This window comes from Carcharodon carcharias, chromosome 21, assembly GCF_017639515.1.
Source record: "Carcharodon carcharias isolate sCarCar2 chromosome 21, sCarCar2.pri, whole genome shotgun sequence".
In the NCBI taxonomy this organism is placed as follows: domain Eukaryota; kingdom Metazoa; phylum Chordata; class Chondrichthyes; order Lamniformes; family Lamnidae; genus Carcharodon; species Carcharodon carcharias.
The window spans coordinates 22,845,318-22,865,030 of NC_054487.1; the positions used below are offsets into that span (position 1 = coordinate 22,845,318).

General features: G+C 46.5%; 1 protein-coding gene across 6 annotated transcripts in view; it reads left to right on the forward strand.

Moving 5' to 3' along the window:
* Positions 1-19,713, forward strand: part of LOC121293109 (F-actin-monooxygenase MICAL2-like) — a 590,417-nt gene that overhangs the window by 205,074 nt on the left and 365,630 nt on the right. For all 6 annotated transcript variants that reach the window (XM_041215769.1, XM_041215771.1, XM_041215772.1 and 3 more), the window contains exons 10-14: positions 3,111-3,237; positions 3,899-3,989; positions 7,510-7,657; positions 12,197-12,390; positions 14,052-14,161. In XM_041215769.1, coding sequence (XP_041071703.1) covers positions 3,111-3,237; positions 3,899-3,989; positions 7,510-7,657; positions 12,197-12,390; positions 14,052-14,161 — 670 coding nt within the window. The remainder of the gene's footprint in view (positions 1-3,110; positions 3,238-3,898; positions 3,990-7,509; positions 7,658-12,196; positions 12,391-14,051; positions 14,162-19,713) is intronic.

The following is a 19,713-nucleotide window of genomic DNA, read 5'->3' on the forward strand; positions in this document are numbered from 1 at the left end:
GGTTGGACTTGTCCTGATTTTTGTGTACAATTTTCCACATTGCTGGGTAGATGCCTGTGTTGTAGCTGTACTGGAACAGCTTGACTAGTGGTGCAGCATGTTCTGGAGCACAAGTCTTCAGTACTATTGCTGGAATATTGTCAGGCCCCATAGCCTTTGCAGTATCCAGTGCCTTCAACCATTTCTTGACATCAAGTGGAGTGAATCCAATTGGCATCTGGTAATCTGGTATCTGTGATGCTGGGTCCTCCAGAGGAAGCTGAGATGAATCATCCACTCAGCACTTCTAGCTGAAGATCGTTGCAAATGCTTCAGCCTTATCTTTTGCACTATGTGCTGGGCATTGAGGATGGGGATAATTGTGGAGCCGCCTCCTCCAGTGAGTTGTTTAAATGTCCCCCACCATTTGCGATGGGAATGTATGAACTCCCTCACTTCTAAGAGTCCTTGCTGCTTGTTCCTAAATACAATTTGCTACCTGCCAGCTCAGCTTTAAGAGCATTTTAACTTGCTGTACAAAGGCAGGGGCTGATGGTGAAATGGACAACCAGCAGTAATCAGTATTCTAACAGTTGTGAAGGAATCCTACATAACAGCATCCCCAGTGTTTCCAGGTAATCTGGGACTGCCCCTGACTCTGCTGAATGTGGCGTCTTCATGCAGGGATGAGAGGGTGTACTGGTGGGCCCCATTCCTGCAAACAGCCTACAATAAAGAAGAGTGTGTTAGTGACATCTGTGAGGGATTGCTGTCCTGGTAGAATAGTTAGTATGGAGTGTGTCAGCTGTGGGTGTGGGGAAGTCAGAGTTGTGTGAGTTTGAGTAGAAGGAGATAGTGAAATTTAGTGCCGGGAATGAAAGGAGAGGAGAGGAATACTTGGGTACTGAGATGAGGCTGATTGGTCAGGGCCCCGTTCCAGGTGAGAAAGCTGTCCCAGATGAGGGTCCCGTCCCAGTGAGAATCATCTCTGGGTAAGGCTCCCGTCCCGGGCGAGGGTCCCGTCCAGAGTGAGCATATGTTGGGTGCTGTTGGGTCTTGGATAAATGATCTTCCACAGGGGAAAATGTTGAATTCTTTCTGGTGGCATTATTATTCAGACGGAACATCAGAACAACTCTCTTCCTGTGTGTTGGATTGGAGGCATCAGGTCTGGAAGTAACATTCTGACAGGTCCACTTTGGTTGTGAATAACTCACTCATTTTATCCAGTGTTGATTACTGTGTCAGCCAAGTCATACTATTGATCATTTGGCATTGTAGACAATATGACTGTCAGAGGCCCAGCCCAGCCCACTGGCTCATTCTCCATTTGAGAGCTGCACATGTAATGGTGGCTGTTGAAATTGATAAAGTGATAACGGCCATGTGTCTCCAGGCTCTTGCAAACATTCACGATGGTCAGGTCTCTCACAAATTCTAGTGGAGAACAGTGAACTAACTGTCTGCCAGCAGACTGTCTTCAGCTTGGGGAGTCAGCCCAGCCTGGGATGGAGCTATACCCAATTGCCTGGAATACTGACATATTCTCATGTGGATCTACATGCCAGTACTGGTTGGGTTTCATGTAGGGAAAGATAATTGATCAGTTGCTTTCTAAGTTCCCTTGACAAGATCTCATTCCTCTCTTCAGATAGACCTGCAATGTTGAGTGAATAAATGTAGAGTGCTGGACCAACTATTTCAATTGGTTGAAAGAGACATTTGGACCTTGTTCAATGCTTCCATGCTTTTCTGACTGGGAGGCCACTTTCAGACAATCAGTTACCTTCATGATGATGTTAGCTGGCAAATTCTTGATGAACTAGCAAACACAGAGAACAGGGAGACTACATGCAGGCTATTATCAAGTGGTATCAGAGAGGCTCAATTTCCAAAAAGATATGTAGCCAATGAACAGCATGCTATTGCCATCTGCCTGGCCGAATCATTCTAATGAGTTACCAGCAGGCATCCTGAATGTTTGAATTCCCAGTGTGGGCGATGATGACTTTAAATCCTGTTTTCATAACAGGCGATGAGCAGCCCATGGCTCTGTGGCTCAGTGGGTAGAACTTTCACCTCTGAGTTTGTAACAGGTTCCCAGGCTCAAGTCCCACTCCAAGTGTCGAGCACAAAAAACAAGGCTGATACTCCAGTGTAGAACTGACTGAGTGCTGCATTGCTGGGGGTGCTGCCTTTCAGTTAAACTGAGGCCCCATCTGCCTGCTTGGGTAGCTGTTAAAGATCCCATAGCACTGTTTTGAAGAAGAGCAGATGAATTATCCCTCGTAAAAGCAAAATACTGCGGATGCTAGAAATCTGAAATAAAACAGAAAATACTGGAAAAACTCAGGTCTAACAGCACCTGTGGAGAGAGAAACGGAGTTAACGTTTCGAGTCTGTATGACCCTTCTCCAGAGCTGGAGAGAAGTGGAAATGTGATGAAATTTATACTGTTTAAGGGGATGGAGCAGGTGAAGCTGGATAGAAGGCCAGTGATAGGTGGGGACAAAGGAAGGATTGACAAAGATCTCATGAACTAAAGGACAAAGGGAGTGTTAATGGTAGTGATAAGAGCTAAAAAAAGGTGCTAATGGTGCTATAAAGGTAAGAAAGCAGAATGTGATAATAGCAGATCAAGGATAGCATTGTGTGAAAGAACAACATGGAACAAGTAACAGATGGCCTTGTAGGGGATGGGATGGAGGGAGGGGTGCTGGTGGGGAAAAAAAGGATAGAAAATGGAATAGAAGGGGGGATACAACCATGAATGAATGAATACAAATAAAAATAAGTGGATAAAAAGCAAAAATGAATGTCGAAAAAAGGGGATTAAAAACAAGGGGATGGGGATGGAGGAGAGAGGTCATGGTCTGAAGTAGTTGGATGCAATGTTAAGCCAGGAAGGACTTATCCCTGGTGTCCTGACCAATATTTATCCCTCATTCAACTTCAATAAATAACAAATTATTTGGTCATTATCACATTGTTGTTTGTGGGAGCTTGGCTGCCATTTTTCCTGCATTACTACACTTGAAAAATACTTAACTGGCTGTAAAATGCTTGAAGATATCCAGTGGTTGTGGGAAATGGTAAATAAATACAAGTGTTTCTTTTTAACTCAAAACCAGGGAGAGCATTTACAGATTACTGCCTCAGACCACACCACAGAACATCAGCAAGAACTTCAACCTGTACAGCATTGACCCTGTCACTCGTTACCCCAAGGTCAATATCCATGTCCTGGATCAAAATCAGGTCAGTAATTTGTGTTTGTGGGGGAGGTCAGGGTCAGAGGGGAGGTCGAGGTCTGGGGGCAGATTTGGGATTTGGGGAGAGATTTGGGGCTTGGGGATCGGGGCCCAGGGTGAGGTCGGGGTCTGGGGGGAGATTTGTGGTTTGGGGAAGATTTGGGGCTTGGGGGGAGGTCAGGGTCTGGGGGGAGGTCGGGGTCTAGAGGGAAGTTGAGGTCTGTGGGGTCAACTTGGGGGGAGATCAGGGTCTGGGACTTGAGGATACCCCGGTTGTTAATTGTAACCCTGGTGAGTGGCTACTTTTGGCTGAAGCTTTGTTTGAGGCATTTGGGGGAAGCTCCTCTCTGTGTCTCAGCCCAAGAGCAATGGTTTAAAAAGTCAACTACTCCAATTTTCATTTTGCTCTCATCTCCTGGTTTCTGGGAAACCAGGTCGCGCTGTTAAATTTAAAAATCAGCCTCCCAATCATAATCTCCATGACGAGACATGCTTGGCTAGCAACCCAGCCCCATATCATGGCCTCAGGCATCTCGCAGTCCCTGGCATTCTGCTTTGCTCATCGTGGATAATAAGTGTTAGTAATGTTGTGGGACACGGTGTTTTATTTGACCTCTGTAAAAGCGTTTGAGGTGCTGCAGCTCTCACTGTCTCTTTGCTGTTACTAGGTCCGGCACTTGTATAATACTGGAGAGCAAAAAAAACTCCCAGGATCCGAAACTGCTGCTATTCCTAGATCGCCAAAGTTTAAACAGCCTGGTGAGCAAACAAAGCACGGTATGAAATAAAGGAATAATAAATCATGAAATAAAAGGGACAGTAACAACGTGGATACAGAATTGGCTGAGTGACAGGAAACTGGGAGTGATTGTTAATGGATGTTTTTTGGGCTGGAAGAAGTTTTGTAGAGGAGTTCCCCAGGGGTCACTGCTGCTTCTCCTGACATATATTGATGCCTTAGACCTTGGTGTATGGGGCATGATTTTAAAATTTGAGGATGACATGAAATTTGGACAAATTGTGAACCGTGAGGAGAACAGTGTCGACCTTCAAAAGGACACAGGCTAGCTGGTGGAGAGGATGGAGAGATGACAGTTGAAGTTCAATGGCGAGAAGTGTGATATGATTCATTTTGGTAGGAAGAACAAGGGAGACATTGGAAGATTCTGGTCAATGTCCAGAGCAGTGAAATCTGGTTTTAAAGCTGTGTTGGGACTCTCTGGAAGTCCTGACGCAGACACATGCTCTGAAATTGCTGGGAGCTCAGTGTCAGAGACTCAGCTCAGATACATGAACGCTTACCGAGGAATGTTACACTAGTTAACCTGATCTAACACAGTGATTAACCAACCTAACTGAACTGTGTACCCGTCCCCCCACTGACACCCAACCACTCCCAGACCCAACACTCTCTTCCGCAATGACCTCCAACCTGACAAAACCTCTCAAACTGACAAACGATCCGACCTGACACTCCCACCCATCACTAGTCCCCGACGCAATTACCCCAAACCAACTAACAACCCAATCCAACACGACCCTCTCCCACCATCCCCACTGACTTGATTACAACCCCACCCCTGAACTCACTCTCTCCCACCACCACCACCACCACCACCCAACCTGACCCAACCACCCCTCCTGACCCGCCATCCCCATGTTGCCTACCCCAACCCAACCTGACTCATTTCTTCCCCCACCACCCCCTCGACCTGGCAGCCACACCCCCTCCAATCTGACATCTCTCTCCTGCCACTTCCCAGACCCAATTCTCACTTTCCTGACCTGACTAACCCCCAACCCAACATGGTTCTCTCCCACCTCCCCCCCTCCTGATCTGACAACCACTGCCCTACCTGACCCTCTCTAGCACTATCACTCCCAGGACCCAAATACCCCCCCAACCTGATTACGACCTGCTGCAATTATTCGCCTGAACCCACCCAACTAACCTCCCGCCCGACCCAACATGACTGTCCTACCACAATCCCGACCTTCCTAACCGCACGTATCCCACCACACCCACTCTCCCAGTATCATCCCTAATCCTGTGTCCGCTCCTCTAATCCTGTCCCTAATTGCATATCCACTCCTCTAATCGCTTATCTATTCTTCTAATCCCATAGTCACTCTTCTAATCCTGTGCCCGTTTCCCAAGTCCTGCTCCCGTTTCCCAAGTCCTGCGCCCGTTTCCTAAGTCCTGCGCCCGTTTCCTAAGTCCTGCGCCCGTTTCCCTAGTCCTGTGCCCGTTTCCTAAGTCCTGCGCCCGTTTCCTAAGTCCTGCGCCCTTTTCCCTGGTCCTGCGCCCGTTTCCTAAGTCCTGCGCCCGTTTCCCAAGTCCTGCACCCGTTTCCTAAGTCCTGCGCCCGTTTCCCAAGTCCTGCGCCCGTTTCCCAAGTCCTGCGCCCGTTTCCCTAGTCCTGCGCCCATTTCCTAAGTCCTGCGCCCGTTTCCCAAGTCCTGTGCCCATTTCCCAAGTCCTGCGCCCATTTGCCTAGTCCTGCGCCCGTTTCCCAAGTCCTGCGCCCGTTTCCCTAGTCCTGCGCCCGTTTGCCTAGTCCTGCGCCCATTTCCCTACTCCTGTATCTGCTCTCCTAATCCGTTATCCACTCACCCAATCCCATATCTGCTCCTGTAATCCCATATCCAATGTCCACACGATATCAAGAAATGGCTGAAGGCACTGGATACTGCAAAGGCTCTAGTCCCTGACATTCCAACAATAGTACTGAAGAAATAAAAACAGAAAATGCTGGAAAACTCAGCAGGTCTGACAGTATCTGCGGAGAGGAACACAGTTAATGTTTCGAGTCCGAATGACCCTTCAACAGAACGTTGTTGAAGGGTCATTCGGACTCGAAACGTTAACTGTGTTCCTCTCCGCAGATGCTGCCAGACCTGCTGAGTTTTTCCAGGTATTTTTGTTTGTGTTTTGGATTTTCAGCATCTGCAGTTTTTTGCTTTTATCTTAATGCTATCAAGCAGCACTTGCTTAGCAATAACCTGCTTACTGATGCTCATTTTGGGTTCTACCAGGGCCACTCAGCTCCTGGTCTCATTACAGTCTTGGTTCAAACATGGACAAAAGAGGTGAACTCCAGAAGTGAGGTGAGAGTGACTGCACTTGACATAATTGAGGCATTTGACTGAGGGTGGCATCAAGGAGGCTTAGCAAAACAGGAGTCAATGGGAATCGGGAAAACTTTCCACTGGTTTGAATCATGCCTAGCACAAAGGAAGATGGGTGTGGTTGTTGGGGGTCAATCATCTCAATTCCAGGACACCACTGCAGGAGTTACTCAGGGTAGTGTCCTCGGTCCAACCATCTTCAGCTGCTTCATCAATGACCTTCCTTCCGTCATAAGGTCAGAGGTTCGCTCATGATTGCACAATGTTCAACACTATTCGTGACTCCTCAGATACTGAAGCAGCCCATGTTACCATTGACCAGAAACTGAACTGGACTAGCCATATAAATACTGTGGCTACAAGAGCAGGTCAGAGGCTGGGATCCTGCGTTGAGTAACTTACCTCCTGACTCCCCAAAGCCTTTCCACCATCTTCAAGGCACAAGTCAGGAGTGTGATGGAATACTCCCTACTTGCCTGGGTGAGTGCAGCTCCCACAACACTCAAGAAACTTGACACCATCCAGGAAAAAGCAGCCCGCTTATTTGGCACCCCATCCACATACATTCACTCCCTCCACCATAGGTGCACAGTAGCAGCAGTGTGTACCATCTACAAGATGCACTGCAGGAATTCACCAAGGCCCCTTAGACAGCACCTTCCAAACCCACGTCCACTACCATCTAGAAGGATAAGGGCAGCAGATAGATGTGAACACCACCACCTGGAAGTTCCGCTCCAAGTCACTCACCATCCTGACTTGGAAATATATCGCCGTTCCTTCACTGTCACTGGGTCAAAATCCTGGAACTCCCTCCCTAACAGCACTATGGGTGTACCTACACCACAGGACTGCAGCGGTTCAAAAAGGCAGTTCACCACCACCTTCTCAAGGGCAATTAAGTATCAGCAATAGATGCTGGCCCAGCCAGCGACACTCATGTCCCATAAATGAATTTTAAAAATCTGCTCCTATAATCCCGTATGTGCTCCACTGATCCCGTATCCACTCTCCAATCCCGTATCCACTCCACTAATCCCGTATCCGCTCCACTAATCCCGTATCTGCTCACATAATCCCATATGCCCCCTCTAATCCTGTATCCGCTCTCCTCTTTCCACACTAATTCCTGTCCTTTTTGTTTTTACAGACTCCTTGGCTCGATCAAATAAACTACTTGCCTGGTGCCAGAAGCAGACTCAGGGTTATAAGAATGTCAATGTGATCGACCTGACCACGTCATGGAAGAGCGGTCTGGCACTTTCGGCCATCATCCACCATTACCGGCCGGACCTGATGTGAGTCCAATGTACCCAAACTTTCGAGAAGAAACGGAAAAAATTCCCAGTTGATTTCCTTCACAGAATGCAACACCAAGCAACTTGACCCTTCTTCAGAACTAAAGCTTTAAAAGCCTTTAGCTCTGAAGAAGGGTCATATGGACTCAAAATGTTAACTCTGTTTCTTTCTCCACATTTACTGCTGGACCTGCTGAACTTTTCCAGTAGTTTCTGTTTTTGTTTCAGATTTTCAGCATCTGCAATGTTTTGCTTTTAACCAAGCAACTTGTATCCCTCCAGCTAAATGGTTGCTACTTGAGCCCTAATTGTCTCAATTATCTTCCTATCTCCCGTGAGCAAGTGGCTATCGATTCCATTCACAGCCCAATTCTAGGAAATTCTTCCAGAGATGGGAACAAGTTGAGGACCCATTCCAACTTGGTTTTCCCTCATGTTCTTGGCCCCATCCCCTGCTTCCAAACCCGTATCCAAGAGGCCTGGAAAATTCTGACAGATCCACTAATGCAGGGTGGTGCCCCAGCAAACCCAGCATTGCTGCACTGCTGTGAGAGACTGCAGTCCCCTGTACCCTCAGCAATCGAAGTATTGCTGCACTGCTGTGAGAGACTGCAGACCCCTGTACCCTCAGCAATCGAAGTATTGCTGCACTGCTGTGAGAGACTGCATTCCCCCATACCCTCGGTGAATGCATTATTGCTGCATTATAGCTCTGAGAAATGCCATTCCCTGGTACCCTCAACAATTGCAATATTGCTGCACTGCTCTGAGAGTCTGCATTCCCTGGCACCCTGAGCAATTGCAGTTTTGCTACACAGACCTGAGAGACTACATTCCTTGGTACCCTCAGCAATCGCAGTATTGCTGCACTGCTGAGAGACTGCATTCCCCGATGCCCTTAGGAATCACATTTTTGCTGCACTGCCGTGAGAGGGTGCATTTCCCAGCATCTTCAGCAGTCCCAGTATTGCTGCACTGTTCTGAAAGATTGCATTCCCTGGTACCCCCAGCAATGGCATTATTGCTGCACTGCTGTGGGAGATAGCAGTCCCCGGTACCATGAGCAATCGCATTATTGCTGCGCTGCTGTGTGACTCTATTCCCTGGTACTCTCAGCAATCGCAGTTTTGTTGCACTGTTCTGAGACACTGCACTTCCCTGGTACCCTCAGCAATCACAGTATTGCTGCACTGCTGTGAGAGACTGCATTCCTTAGTACACTCAGCAATCACATTATTGCTGCACTGCTGTCCGAGACTGTATTACCCAGCACCCTCAGCAATCACACTATTCCTGCACTGTCTGAGAGGCTGCATTCCCCCAGTACCCTCAGCAATCCCATTATTGCTGCACTGCTGTGGGAGACTGCATTCTTGGCACCCTCATCAATCCCATTATTGCCGCACTGCTGTGAGGGACTGCATTGCTCAGTATCCTCAGCAATTCCAGTATTGCTGCACTGCTCTGAGAGACTGCATTCCCCAGTGCCCTCAGCAATTGCAATATTGCTGCACTGATCTGAGAGTCTGCATCCCTTGGCACCCTCAGCAATCGCAGTATTGCTACACTGCTGTGAAGAGACAGCATTCCCCTGGTACCCTCATCTATCGCATTATTCCTGCACTGCTGTAGGAGACTCCATTCCCTGGTACCCTAGGCAATCCCATTATTGCTGCACTGCTGTGAGAGACTGCATTCTCCGTTAACCTCAGCAATTGCATTATTGCTGCACTGCTTTGAGAGACTGCATTCTCCCAGTACAGTCAGCAATCGCAGTATTGCTGCACTGCTGTGAGTTTGCATTGCTTGTAACCGGCTGCCATCTCAATATTCCTGCACTGCTGTGAGAGACTGCATACACCGTTACCCTCAGCTGTGATGTAATGGCAAACTAAGCTTCCATGAGTTCAGTCTGAGTCTCCAGTGCAGCAGTCAGACAGTGGGTGCTTTTTGCCTGTGCTGCAGTGCCTGTGTCATTCCCCACTGCCTTCTGATCAGTTCCACAGCTGTGCTAATGGAGTTGGCCACAGCTTCTTTGTTGGAAAGGATGAATTTCAAGCTCTGGACAAGGTGCCAGTCTGCTCCATGCTACTTGACTGTGACCACAAGCTTTCTGGCAGGCCTGCCAATGCACCAAGACATTCTGCATGCATACCCATCTGTCTTTTCCGGTACACCACTCCATCAAAGTCTTCTGCAGCAGAATTCATGTGCAACTTCACCTTCTGGTGAGCTGGCACCTATGCTACCCTTTCCCCTGTCCTGGCTTCATGCCACTTATGCCAGGCCTTGCTCAGCACAAATTCTACCTCCCTTGAATGTACGGGCCTTGCCTCCGCTGGTGGCTGTGTGTGAGAGATCGGGTGCTGGTGTTTCATCATCATCAGTCTCTTCCTCTTGCAATTCACAGTCCTGCACCACTGCCTAGCTGGGTGGCATTACTGGGGGCATCTGAAAGGTAAATGGCACAAGGGTGGGGTTACAGTGTGGTGATGGGTCAATTAAGAGGTGCATGCTTAGACCATCTGTAGCTTGTAAATCAGAAGAGATTGTGGGATGAAGGGGAACTGGAGTATGAGAAGGAGGATTCAATGTGAGCAAACCGTCAGCTTCAGTCATAGCTGCACTAATGAGGAACATGTTCTGCTGTGTCGTGACTGAAGACGTGCAGCCATGCTTGTCTACCAGTTAGCTCCTGCTGCCTCTGGTTGTGCACTACCTTATCCTGCAGGAGGGAGGCAAGTGTGTCAATCAGTGGGTTTGAGGTGATGTGGTTTTCGTGGTTGAATAGCTGACAGCATATGCAAGATGTGGGTGTGAGGTTTGCATTTGTATTACGTATGTTACGACCGGGATGGGAGGAGTGCACAGTTTCTCTAGCCCCACTACTCCACATGTCATACCATTAGTGTAAAAGTGTAATTTAGTTACCAAAATGGCCAATTATTTATCTGTTAGACCCAGAATAAAAGAGACTTTAACCAGGCTTCTTTCAATAAACTCAGAATGATTGATTTATTATAAACCAAAACTTCTTTTTACAAACAAGTTGCAAGAACTGGTTAATGCACAATTTGTAATCTGGAAGTGTAGCTATCTATTCCATTTGAAATTCCCCAGCAAACACACACACACAAACAAAAGGCAAACAAATATTGTCTCTGCAGAGATGGGCAGTTGAAGAAAAAATCCTTATAAAAAGGAGAAACTTCTTTAGCCAGAGAGTGGTGAATCTATGGAATTCATTGCCACAGAAGGCTGTGGAGGCCAGGTCATTGAGTGTATTTAAGACCGAGATAGATAGGTTCTTGATTGGTAAGGGGATCAAAGGTTATGGGGAGAAGGCGGGAGAATGGGGTTGAGAAACTTATCAGCCATGATTGAATGGTGGAGCAGACTTGATGGGCCGAATGGCCTAATTTCTGCTCCTATGTCTTATGATCTTATGGATAAAGTTGACAGGGTTTTGACGCTGTCGATCTGTTGCTCCCTCGTGTGAGGATGGGTCGCTAGCTTAGATGTCTGGAGGGTCTCACCAATGGAGGAGAATAGAGCTGGATCAATCCTTCTTGTCTCAGTCTTGCAAGTTTCCTAATACACTGAAATGAGGATTCCTAGCTGGATACTGATAGCCACATTGTATTTCAAGCAAGGCAAGGAGAGCTGGGCAGCTTTTCCTGTTCTGAGCTAATTCCCAAGAGTTCAAAAAAATAGTTCAAAACATAACTCATCTCTGTCGGTTTATTTCCAGTAAACCGCTAGGGCCTTTGCCTTTAAAGCAGTTTTTTTCCCCATCAATTCAAGTAATTGCAGTTCAAATAGGCAAATAACTCTCCTCCTCAAGGGCCATGCTGGTCAGTTAGCTGATGTCATGTGATTTCTAAGGAAGGACATGCTTGCTCACAGCCCAAGGTGAACTTAAGACCTTTTTAAAAAAAAATCCATGTCAGTTCCCAAGTGTCCATATATTGCAAGGTCCTTCCAAATTTTAAAAGAAAATATAGATCTTGAAGAGATGGTTCTTACAGGTATGTGAGGGTGCGGTGAAGCTATGACTGTGTTGTGTATCATGGTTGGTGGAGATTGTTGGTAGGTGAGGATAGGGCTTTAAATTAAAAGAAGGGAGGGGTCAGGTGAAGCGAGAGTTAGAAATCTAAAGAGGAAAGTTGAGGCAATAGAGAAGCACAGAGATTTGGGTAAAGACAAACAGAGTGGGACAGGAAGAAACAGACAGTGAATAAAGTTCCTACAAATAGGCGTAAGATAAAAATGTCAGTATCTTTATCTGAAATTGTGGATGCTTCACACAAGCTAGCTGCAAAAATAGAGATAAATGTGTTTAGCTCTAATTGTCATTATGGAGACAGTAATTTTACCAGCTACAGGGGTGACAGGCCTGGAGTCTGTACCTGCCCTGGAAATGCTTGATACTGACACTTGATGGTTAAAATGGGAGTGTTCCTTTTTATGTACAGACTGCCCCCATATTGCTGGGTGTATTTGTTGAATGTAACTCTGTTATTTCCTGTCCACCTGCAGAGACTTTGATCAAATGAATGAGAAGGATGTGGAGAGGAATAACCAAATGGCGTTTGACATTGCTGAGCGGGAGTTTGGAATTTCCCCCATAATGACAGGAAAGGAAATGGCAGCGGTGGGTGAACCAGACAAACTGAGCATGGTCATGTACCTGTCACAGTTCTATGAAATGCTCAAGGACACACCTCCAGAGGGTGAGCAGCTAACATACAGCGGCAATAGTTTTTTTTAAAGTTAAATGATTTACAATCGGAGGCTGTGTATTGTCCCAGTGAGCGCTGAGAGCTGTCAGTGGGGAATTGGACTGTCTCAACTGATGGACTCATTTGGTGAAGCCAGTCAGTGCTCTGCTCACCAGTCCTGTCTTTGGACTTGGGTTTGCACACCACATTCCTTGTTGAGTATCACTGGCTGAAGAGACCCTCGCCACACTGTCCATTGCTCATGTCTAAGTGACAGCTGGCAGCTCAACCATTGGAAATGTGAATTTTACCAGTATTTGTGGATTCTTGGCGACTACTGGGGCACTTAATGAGAACTTTTAGAACCAGAGGTGTAACTTTACCTTCCTCAAACAGTGAGGGTTGGTTGGGATGTCGAATTATTAAAAATCTTATAACCAATCCTAAACTGGCTCAAACCCAATCATTTCCAGTTTTAATGGAGGTGGGGCAGGTGGTCGGGAACCAACTGAAAAGATCCCTTTTTCAATGATGGAGGAGCCCAGCACATCAGTGCAAGAGATAAGGCTGAAGCATTTGCTACAATCTTCAGCGAGAAGTGCCACATGGATGATCCATCTCGGCCTCCTCCGGAGGTCCCCAGCCTCACAGATGCCAGTCTTCAGCCAATTCGACTCAATCCATGTGATATCAAGAAATGGCTGAAGGCACTGGATAGTGCAAAGGCTATGGAGCCTGAAAATATTCCAGTAATAGTACTGAAGACTTGTACTCCAAAACTTACTGTGCCCCTAACCAAGCTGTTTCGGTACAGCTGCAACACTGGCATCTACTCAGCTATGTGGAAAATTGCCCAGGCATGTCCTGTACACAAAAAGCAGGACAAATCCAACCACCCCATCAGTCTACTCTCCATCATCATACTTAAAGGAATAGGTAGGGTAGATGCAGGTAAGATGTTTCCCCTGCTTGAGGAGTCTAGAACCAGGGGACACAATTTCAAAATGAGGGGGATGCCACCTAGGACCGAGATGAGAAGAAACTTCTTTACTCAGGGTTGTGGATCTTTGGAATTCTCCATCCCAGAGGGCTGTGGAAGCTCAGTTATTGAGTATGTTTAAGGTAGAGATTGGTGTATTTCTGATTAACAATAATGTAAATGGCGATGGGGATAGCGTGGGCAAAAGCATTCGATCAGCCATGATCGTACTGAATATTAGATCAGGCTCAATGGGCTGAATGGCCTTCTGTTCCTATGTTCTTTAATGAAATAACGGATTTTGATGAGGCAAGTGCAGTTGAATGTGGACTTTCTTTGAAATGTGGACTTTCAAAAGCGTTTGATAAAGATCCACATATTAGACTTGGTAGCAAAATTGAAGCCCATTGGATGAAATGGAGAGTGACTTTGTGGATAATCTACAGAAAGCAGAGATTGTAGTTAACTTTGTTTTTCAGCTGAAGGGAAGTATCCAGTGGTCTTCCCCAGGAAATGGTGTTAATGAGAACTTTTACCAATATCTACACAGTTACAGGGAGTAATTAATGAGAATATTCACTGTCATAAAATGACTCACTGTTTGCTGAGATTTACCCTATTCAATTCAATAACTGTAATCTTCAAATCTGTGCACAATTCCATTTACCCCTGGGCTTTTGTTTCTGCTTCACAGAATACCTGCTGGGATTTCATGATAAATCCAACATTGTGAGTGCCACAAAGTCACCCATCTCCTTCCTCAGCAGACTGGGACAATCGATTGCTCGCAAGAGGGGACCAAAGGTAAGCAGCTCGGGTGGGAGGGTAATGGGGTGGGGGTGGGGGGGTGTTGTTTGCAGCTGAGTTAACCAGGGCATTCGATTGCTTATCGCTTCTTGTGATCAAAATGAAAGAAAGCAGACACAACTAATTCAACCAGGAAATAATGCTTCAATAATGTCTGAGCCTTATTTTAAGATCATTCTGGATTACAGGAGAGTGAGCAGAGGATCACTCTGTTAGAGGGTGGGTCACCCAGGACGAGGGACCATGCAGTGAGATGTTCTCACAATGAGGATGAAAGAGAGAGTAAAAGCAAGATCAACAACCAGTACAGGGAACAGCAACATACCCATTGTGATCACTCCTATTAATTCCCACTGTGGTCACTCTTGTCCACTCTCCTACTGTGGTCACTTCTATTCATTCCCACTGTGGTCACTTCTATTCATTCCCACTGTGGTCACTCCAGTCCGCTCTCCCAGCGTGGTCACTCCTGTCCGCTCTCCAAGCGTGGTCCCTCCAGTCCGCTCTCCCAGCGTGGTCCCTCCAGTCCGCTCTCCCAGCATGGTCACTCCAGTCCGCTCTCCCAGTGTGGTCGCTCCAGTCCGCTCTCCCAGCGTGGTCGCTCCAGTCTGCTCTCCCAGCGTGGTCGCTCTAGTCCGCTCTCCCAGCGTGGTCGCTCCAGTCCGCTCTCCCAGCGTGGTCGCTCCTGTCCGCTCTCCCAGCCTGGTCACTCCTGACCGCTCTCCCAGCCTGGTCACTCCTGACCGCTCTCCCAGCCTGGTCACTCCTGACCGCTCTCCCAGCCTGATCACTCCTGACCGCTCTCCCAGCCTGGTCACTCCTGACCGCTCTCCCAGCGTGGTCACTCTTGACCGCTCTCCCAGCGTGGTCACTCCTGACCGCTCTCCCAGCGTGGTCACTCCTGGCTGCTCTCCCAGCGTGGTCACTCCTGACCGCTCTCCCAGCGTGGTCACTCCAGACCACACTCCTACTGTGGTCACTCCTGACCACACTCCTACTGTGGTCACTCCTGACCACACTCCTACTGTGGTCACTCCTGACCACACTCCTACTGTGGTCACTCCTGACCACACTCCTACTGTGGTCACTCCTGACCACACTCCTACTGTGGTCACTCCTGACCACACTCCTACTGTGGTCACTCCTGACCACACTCCTACTGTGGTCACTCCTGACCACACTCCTACTGTGGTCACTCCTGACCACACTCCTACTGTGGTCACTCCTGACCACACTCCTATTGTGGTCACTCCTGTCCACTCTCCCAATGTGGTCACTCCTGTCCACTCTCCCACTGTGGTCACTCCTGTCCACTCTCCCACCGTGGTCACCGCTGACCACTCCTGCTGTGATCACTCCTGTCCTCTCGCCTACCGTGGTCACTCCTGTCCACTCTCCCCACTCCCACTATCGTAACTGATGTTCACTTTCCCACTGTGGTTACTCTTGTCCATTCTCCCCACTCCCACTGTGGTCACTCTTGTCTATTCTCCCCACTCCCATTGTGATCACTCTTGTCCACTTGCCCCTCTCCTCTTTGTGCTTCAGTAGTGTCCAATACCTCCAATTTCTCCCATGCCGATAAGCATTATTTCTGTTGCTGGGCAGTTTTCAGTTAAATTTAGTCTGTTGATGATTGTGTTTAGCTATCACTCTCCTTCCTTCAGTCCATCACAGCTTTGTTGAGCCCATCTAATCCAAGACCGGTCTCTTCCACAGCCCCATTTCCTCGTGTTCTTTTAGGTTTTTCCTTTTCAAACGCTGAACTCTTTGCAAACAAAATAACTTGAATTTATAATTTAGGGAGCTGTGGCAGCCATTTTGTACAAAGCATGATTCCACAAACAAGATTAAAAAGTCAGTTAAACATTCTTATTTGTCATGTTGGTTTAGTTATAAGTATTGCCAAAGTCGTCATGGAGATATTCTCTGCTCTGATATCGTGCCATTTTTACATTGAACTGAAGGGGTCAAACAAGGCCTCAGTTTAATATCTCACCTGAAAGGCATTATCGCCTACAGTCCAGCATTTACTGTATATAGAAGTACAGGTATAGGTACAGACGTGTCAGCCTGGATTGTGTGTTCAATGCTCTGAGTGTAACTCGAACCCACAATGTTTTGACTTGAAGGTGAGGGTGCTACTGACTGAGCCACAGCTGACCCATAGGCTGATTATGGTTCAAGTCCCTGTTGTGATGTCTCCATGTGGTAAATTATTCCTTGCTTAAAAGTCCACTGTCTGAAAACACCACGAGGGGGAGGTGATGGCATAATGGTGTTATCACTAGGCTTGTATTCCAGATACCCGGGGTAACGGCAGATGGTGAAATTTGAATCCAATAAAAATCTGGAATTAAAAGTCTAATGATGACCAGGAAACCATTGTCAATTGTTGTAAAAACCCATCTGGTTCACTAATGTCCTTTAAGGAAAGAAATCTGCCATTCTTACTTGGTCTGGCCTACATGTGACTCCAGACCCACAGCAATGTGGTTGACTCTTAACTGCCCCTGAAATGGTGTGATGAGCCACTCAGTTTGTTTCATCTATAAGGACAGTAGTCTTCTTTAGTGTGTGTCTGAAAAGTCTTTCTTGAACTGATCTTAAGACCTCTGCCCAGAGGCAGAGTTACATAACTTGACAAGCAGTCAGCACAGCACTGCATTTCCAAAACCCAAACACAGTTCAAGGGCAATTAGGGATGGGCAGCTAATGCCCACACCCCAAGAAAGAGAAAAACATCCTCCATTTTACTAGCCGTCTATAACTTTTACCTCTAATTCCTGGGAACATCCTTAAAAATATCAATTAGTTAACTAAAGCCATACTTGGTGAACAGCCAAATTCTACATGAACATTTATCAAGTTCAACTTTGGGTTTGAAAGGGAGAAGTGCAAAACAACGAATCAGACTCTAGATTTTGGTAAGGCTGACTTCAAACAGGACAAGGCAGAGACTGTGCATTGTCTACAGAGCAATCCTGTTAATGGATAAAGGGGGATTGGTAGATGTACTGTACTTAGATTTCCAGAAGGCATTTGATAAAGTGCCACATCAAAGGTTGTTGCAGAAAATAAAAGCTCATGGTATAGGAGGAAATGTATTGGGATGGATAGAAGATTGGCTGGCTAACAGGAAGCAGAGAGTTGACATAAAAGGGTCTTTTTCTGATTGGCAGGATGTGACAAGTGGTGTGCCACAGTGCTGGGGCTTCAACTTTTTACAATTTATATCAATGACTTGAATGAAGGGACTGAAGATATGTTTGCTAAATTTGCTGACGACACAAAGATAGGTAGGAAAGTAAATTGTGAAGAAGACATAAGGCTACAAAGGGACATAGATAGGTTAAGTGAATGGGCAAAGATCTGGCAAATTGAGTATAATGTGGGCAAATGTGAAATTGTCCATAAAAAAGAAGCTTAATATTTAAATGATGAGAGATTTCAGAGCTCTGAGACTCAGAGGGATCTGTGTGTCTTAGTGCATCACAAATGGTTAGTCTGCAGGTACTGCAAGTAATTAGGAAAGCTAATAGAATGTTATTGTTTATTGTGAGAGTAATTGATTACAAAATTAGGGAGATTATGTTTCAGTGTGAAGGGCATTGGTGAGATCACATCTGAAGTTCTGTGTACAGTGTTGGTCTCCTTATTTAAGGATAGATGTAAATGCGTTAGAAGCTGTTCAGCTAGACTAATACCAGGAATGGGAAGGCTGTCTTACGAGGAAAAGTTGACAGGTTAGGCTTGTATCCACTGGAGTTTAGAAGAGTGAGAGGCAACTTGATTGAAACTTTTAAGATACTGAGGGGGTCTTGACAGGGTGGATGTGGAGAGGATGTTTCCCCTTGTGGGAGAATCTAGAACTAGGGGCCACTGTTGAAAAATAAGGGGTTCCCATTTAAGACAGAGAGGAGGAGAATTTTTTTCTCTGAGGGTTGTGAGTCTTTGAAACTCTCTTCCTCAAAATGCGGTGGTGGCAGAGCCTTTGAATATTTTTAAGGCAGGGTTAGATAGATGCTTGATTAACAAGGGGCTGAAAGATTACTAGGGATGGGCAGGAATGTGGGGTTGAGATTACATTCAGATCAGCCATGATCTTATTGAATAGCAGAGCAGGCTTGTTGGGCCGAGTGGCCTACTCCTGCTCCTTGTTCATGTGTTTATATGAATTTAACGTGACACAGAACTAGTTTACACCCATAAAGGACAAGAGTTCGACTTGCCAAAAAATCAGCCATGGGCAACTAAAGCAGTAAGAGACAATATGAAACTGAAAGAAAAAGAGTACAAGAATGCAAGTAGCACAAGTACTGACAGCTGGAAGCTGACAAACCACACAGTAAGAATTACAAAAAGGAATATGAGAAGAAGCTTGTAAGGGATATCAAAATCAATGCAAATGTCTTTTACAATGACATTACGAAAAAGAGAATGGTCAGGAGCAATAAAAACTGAAAATGCTGATCAATGTCAATGAAAGTAAAGAGCATGTTAAAACATTACCTTGCATCAGTATTTCTAATAGAGAAAGAGACCAGAATTCCATTCATCCCAAGGAAACTAACATTGGATCAAGGATATAAACAAAATAAGAATAATGAAGAAAATAATGGGGACTAAAGAATGACAAATTGCCAGGACTAGACAGTTTCCATCTCAGGTTTTAATGGAAATAGTTGAGGACATTGCAAATGTCCTAAACTGTTACATTTCAAAGTTCTCCTGATTCAGGAACATTCCTCTAGGTTAGTATATTATAATATCACTCCGTTATTCAAAAAAGGTGACACAGGGATACCAGGGAATTATAGAGCTGTTAGCTTCACATTGGCTTTGGGGTATTATTAGATTCTGTCAATAAGGGTAGAATGCCTGAACACCAAAAATGATCAGCTTATCAGATAGAGCCTGCAGAGATTTTTAAAAAGCAGTTAATCTTGTTCATTAGAAATCTGAGGTTGCTGGATTTTGTTAATCAAAGGTATTAAAGGTTATAAGGCAAGGAAGAGGAGAAGGGGTTAGTTTACAGATCAGACCTGACCTTGCGGGACTACAACTGTCCTGACACTCCAATAATGTTCACGATTTCCGAAATGTATCTACTTAATATTGTTGATCACTATCATTGATTAATACTCCCCTCACTACCCCAGATCGGCCCCCCCCTCACTATCACTGATTAACTCCCCCCTCACTATCCCGGGTCAGCCCCCCCCTCACTATCCCGGGTCAGCCCCCCCCTCACTATCACTGATTAACCCCCCCCCTCACTATCCCAGGTCAGCCCTCCCCTCAGTATCCCGGGTCAGCCGCCCCACCCCCCCCCCCCACTCACTCTCCCGGGTCAGCACCCCCCCCCCCCCTCACTATCCTGGATCAGCCCCCCCCCCCCCACTCATTATCCTGGATCAGCCGCCCGCTTGCTTCCCCAGATCAGCCCCCCCTCACTATCACTGATTAACTCCCTCTTCACGATCCCGGATCAGCCCCTCCTCGCTATCTCGGACCAGCCCCCTCTTCATGATCCTGGATCAGCCCCG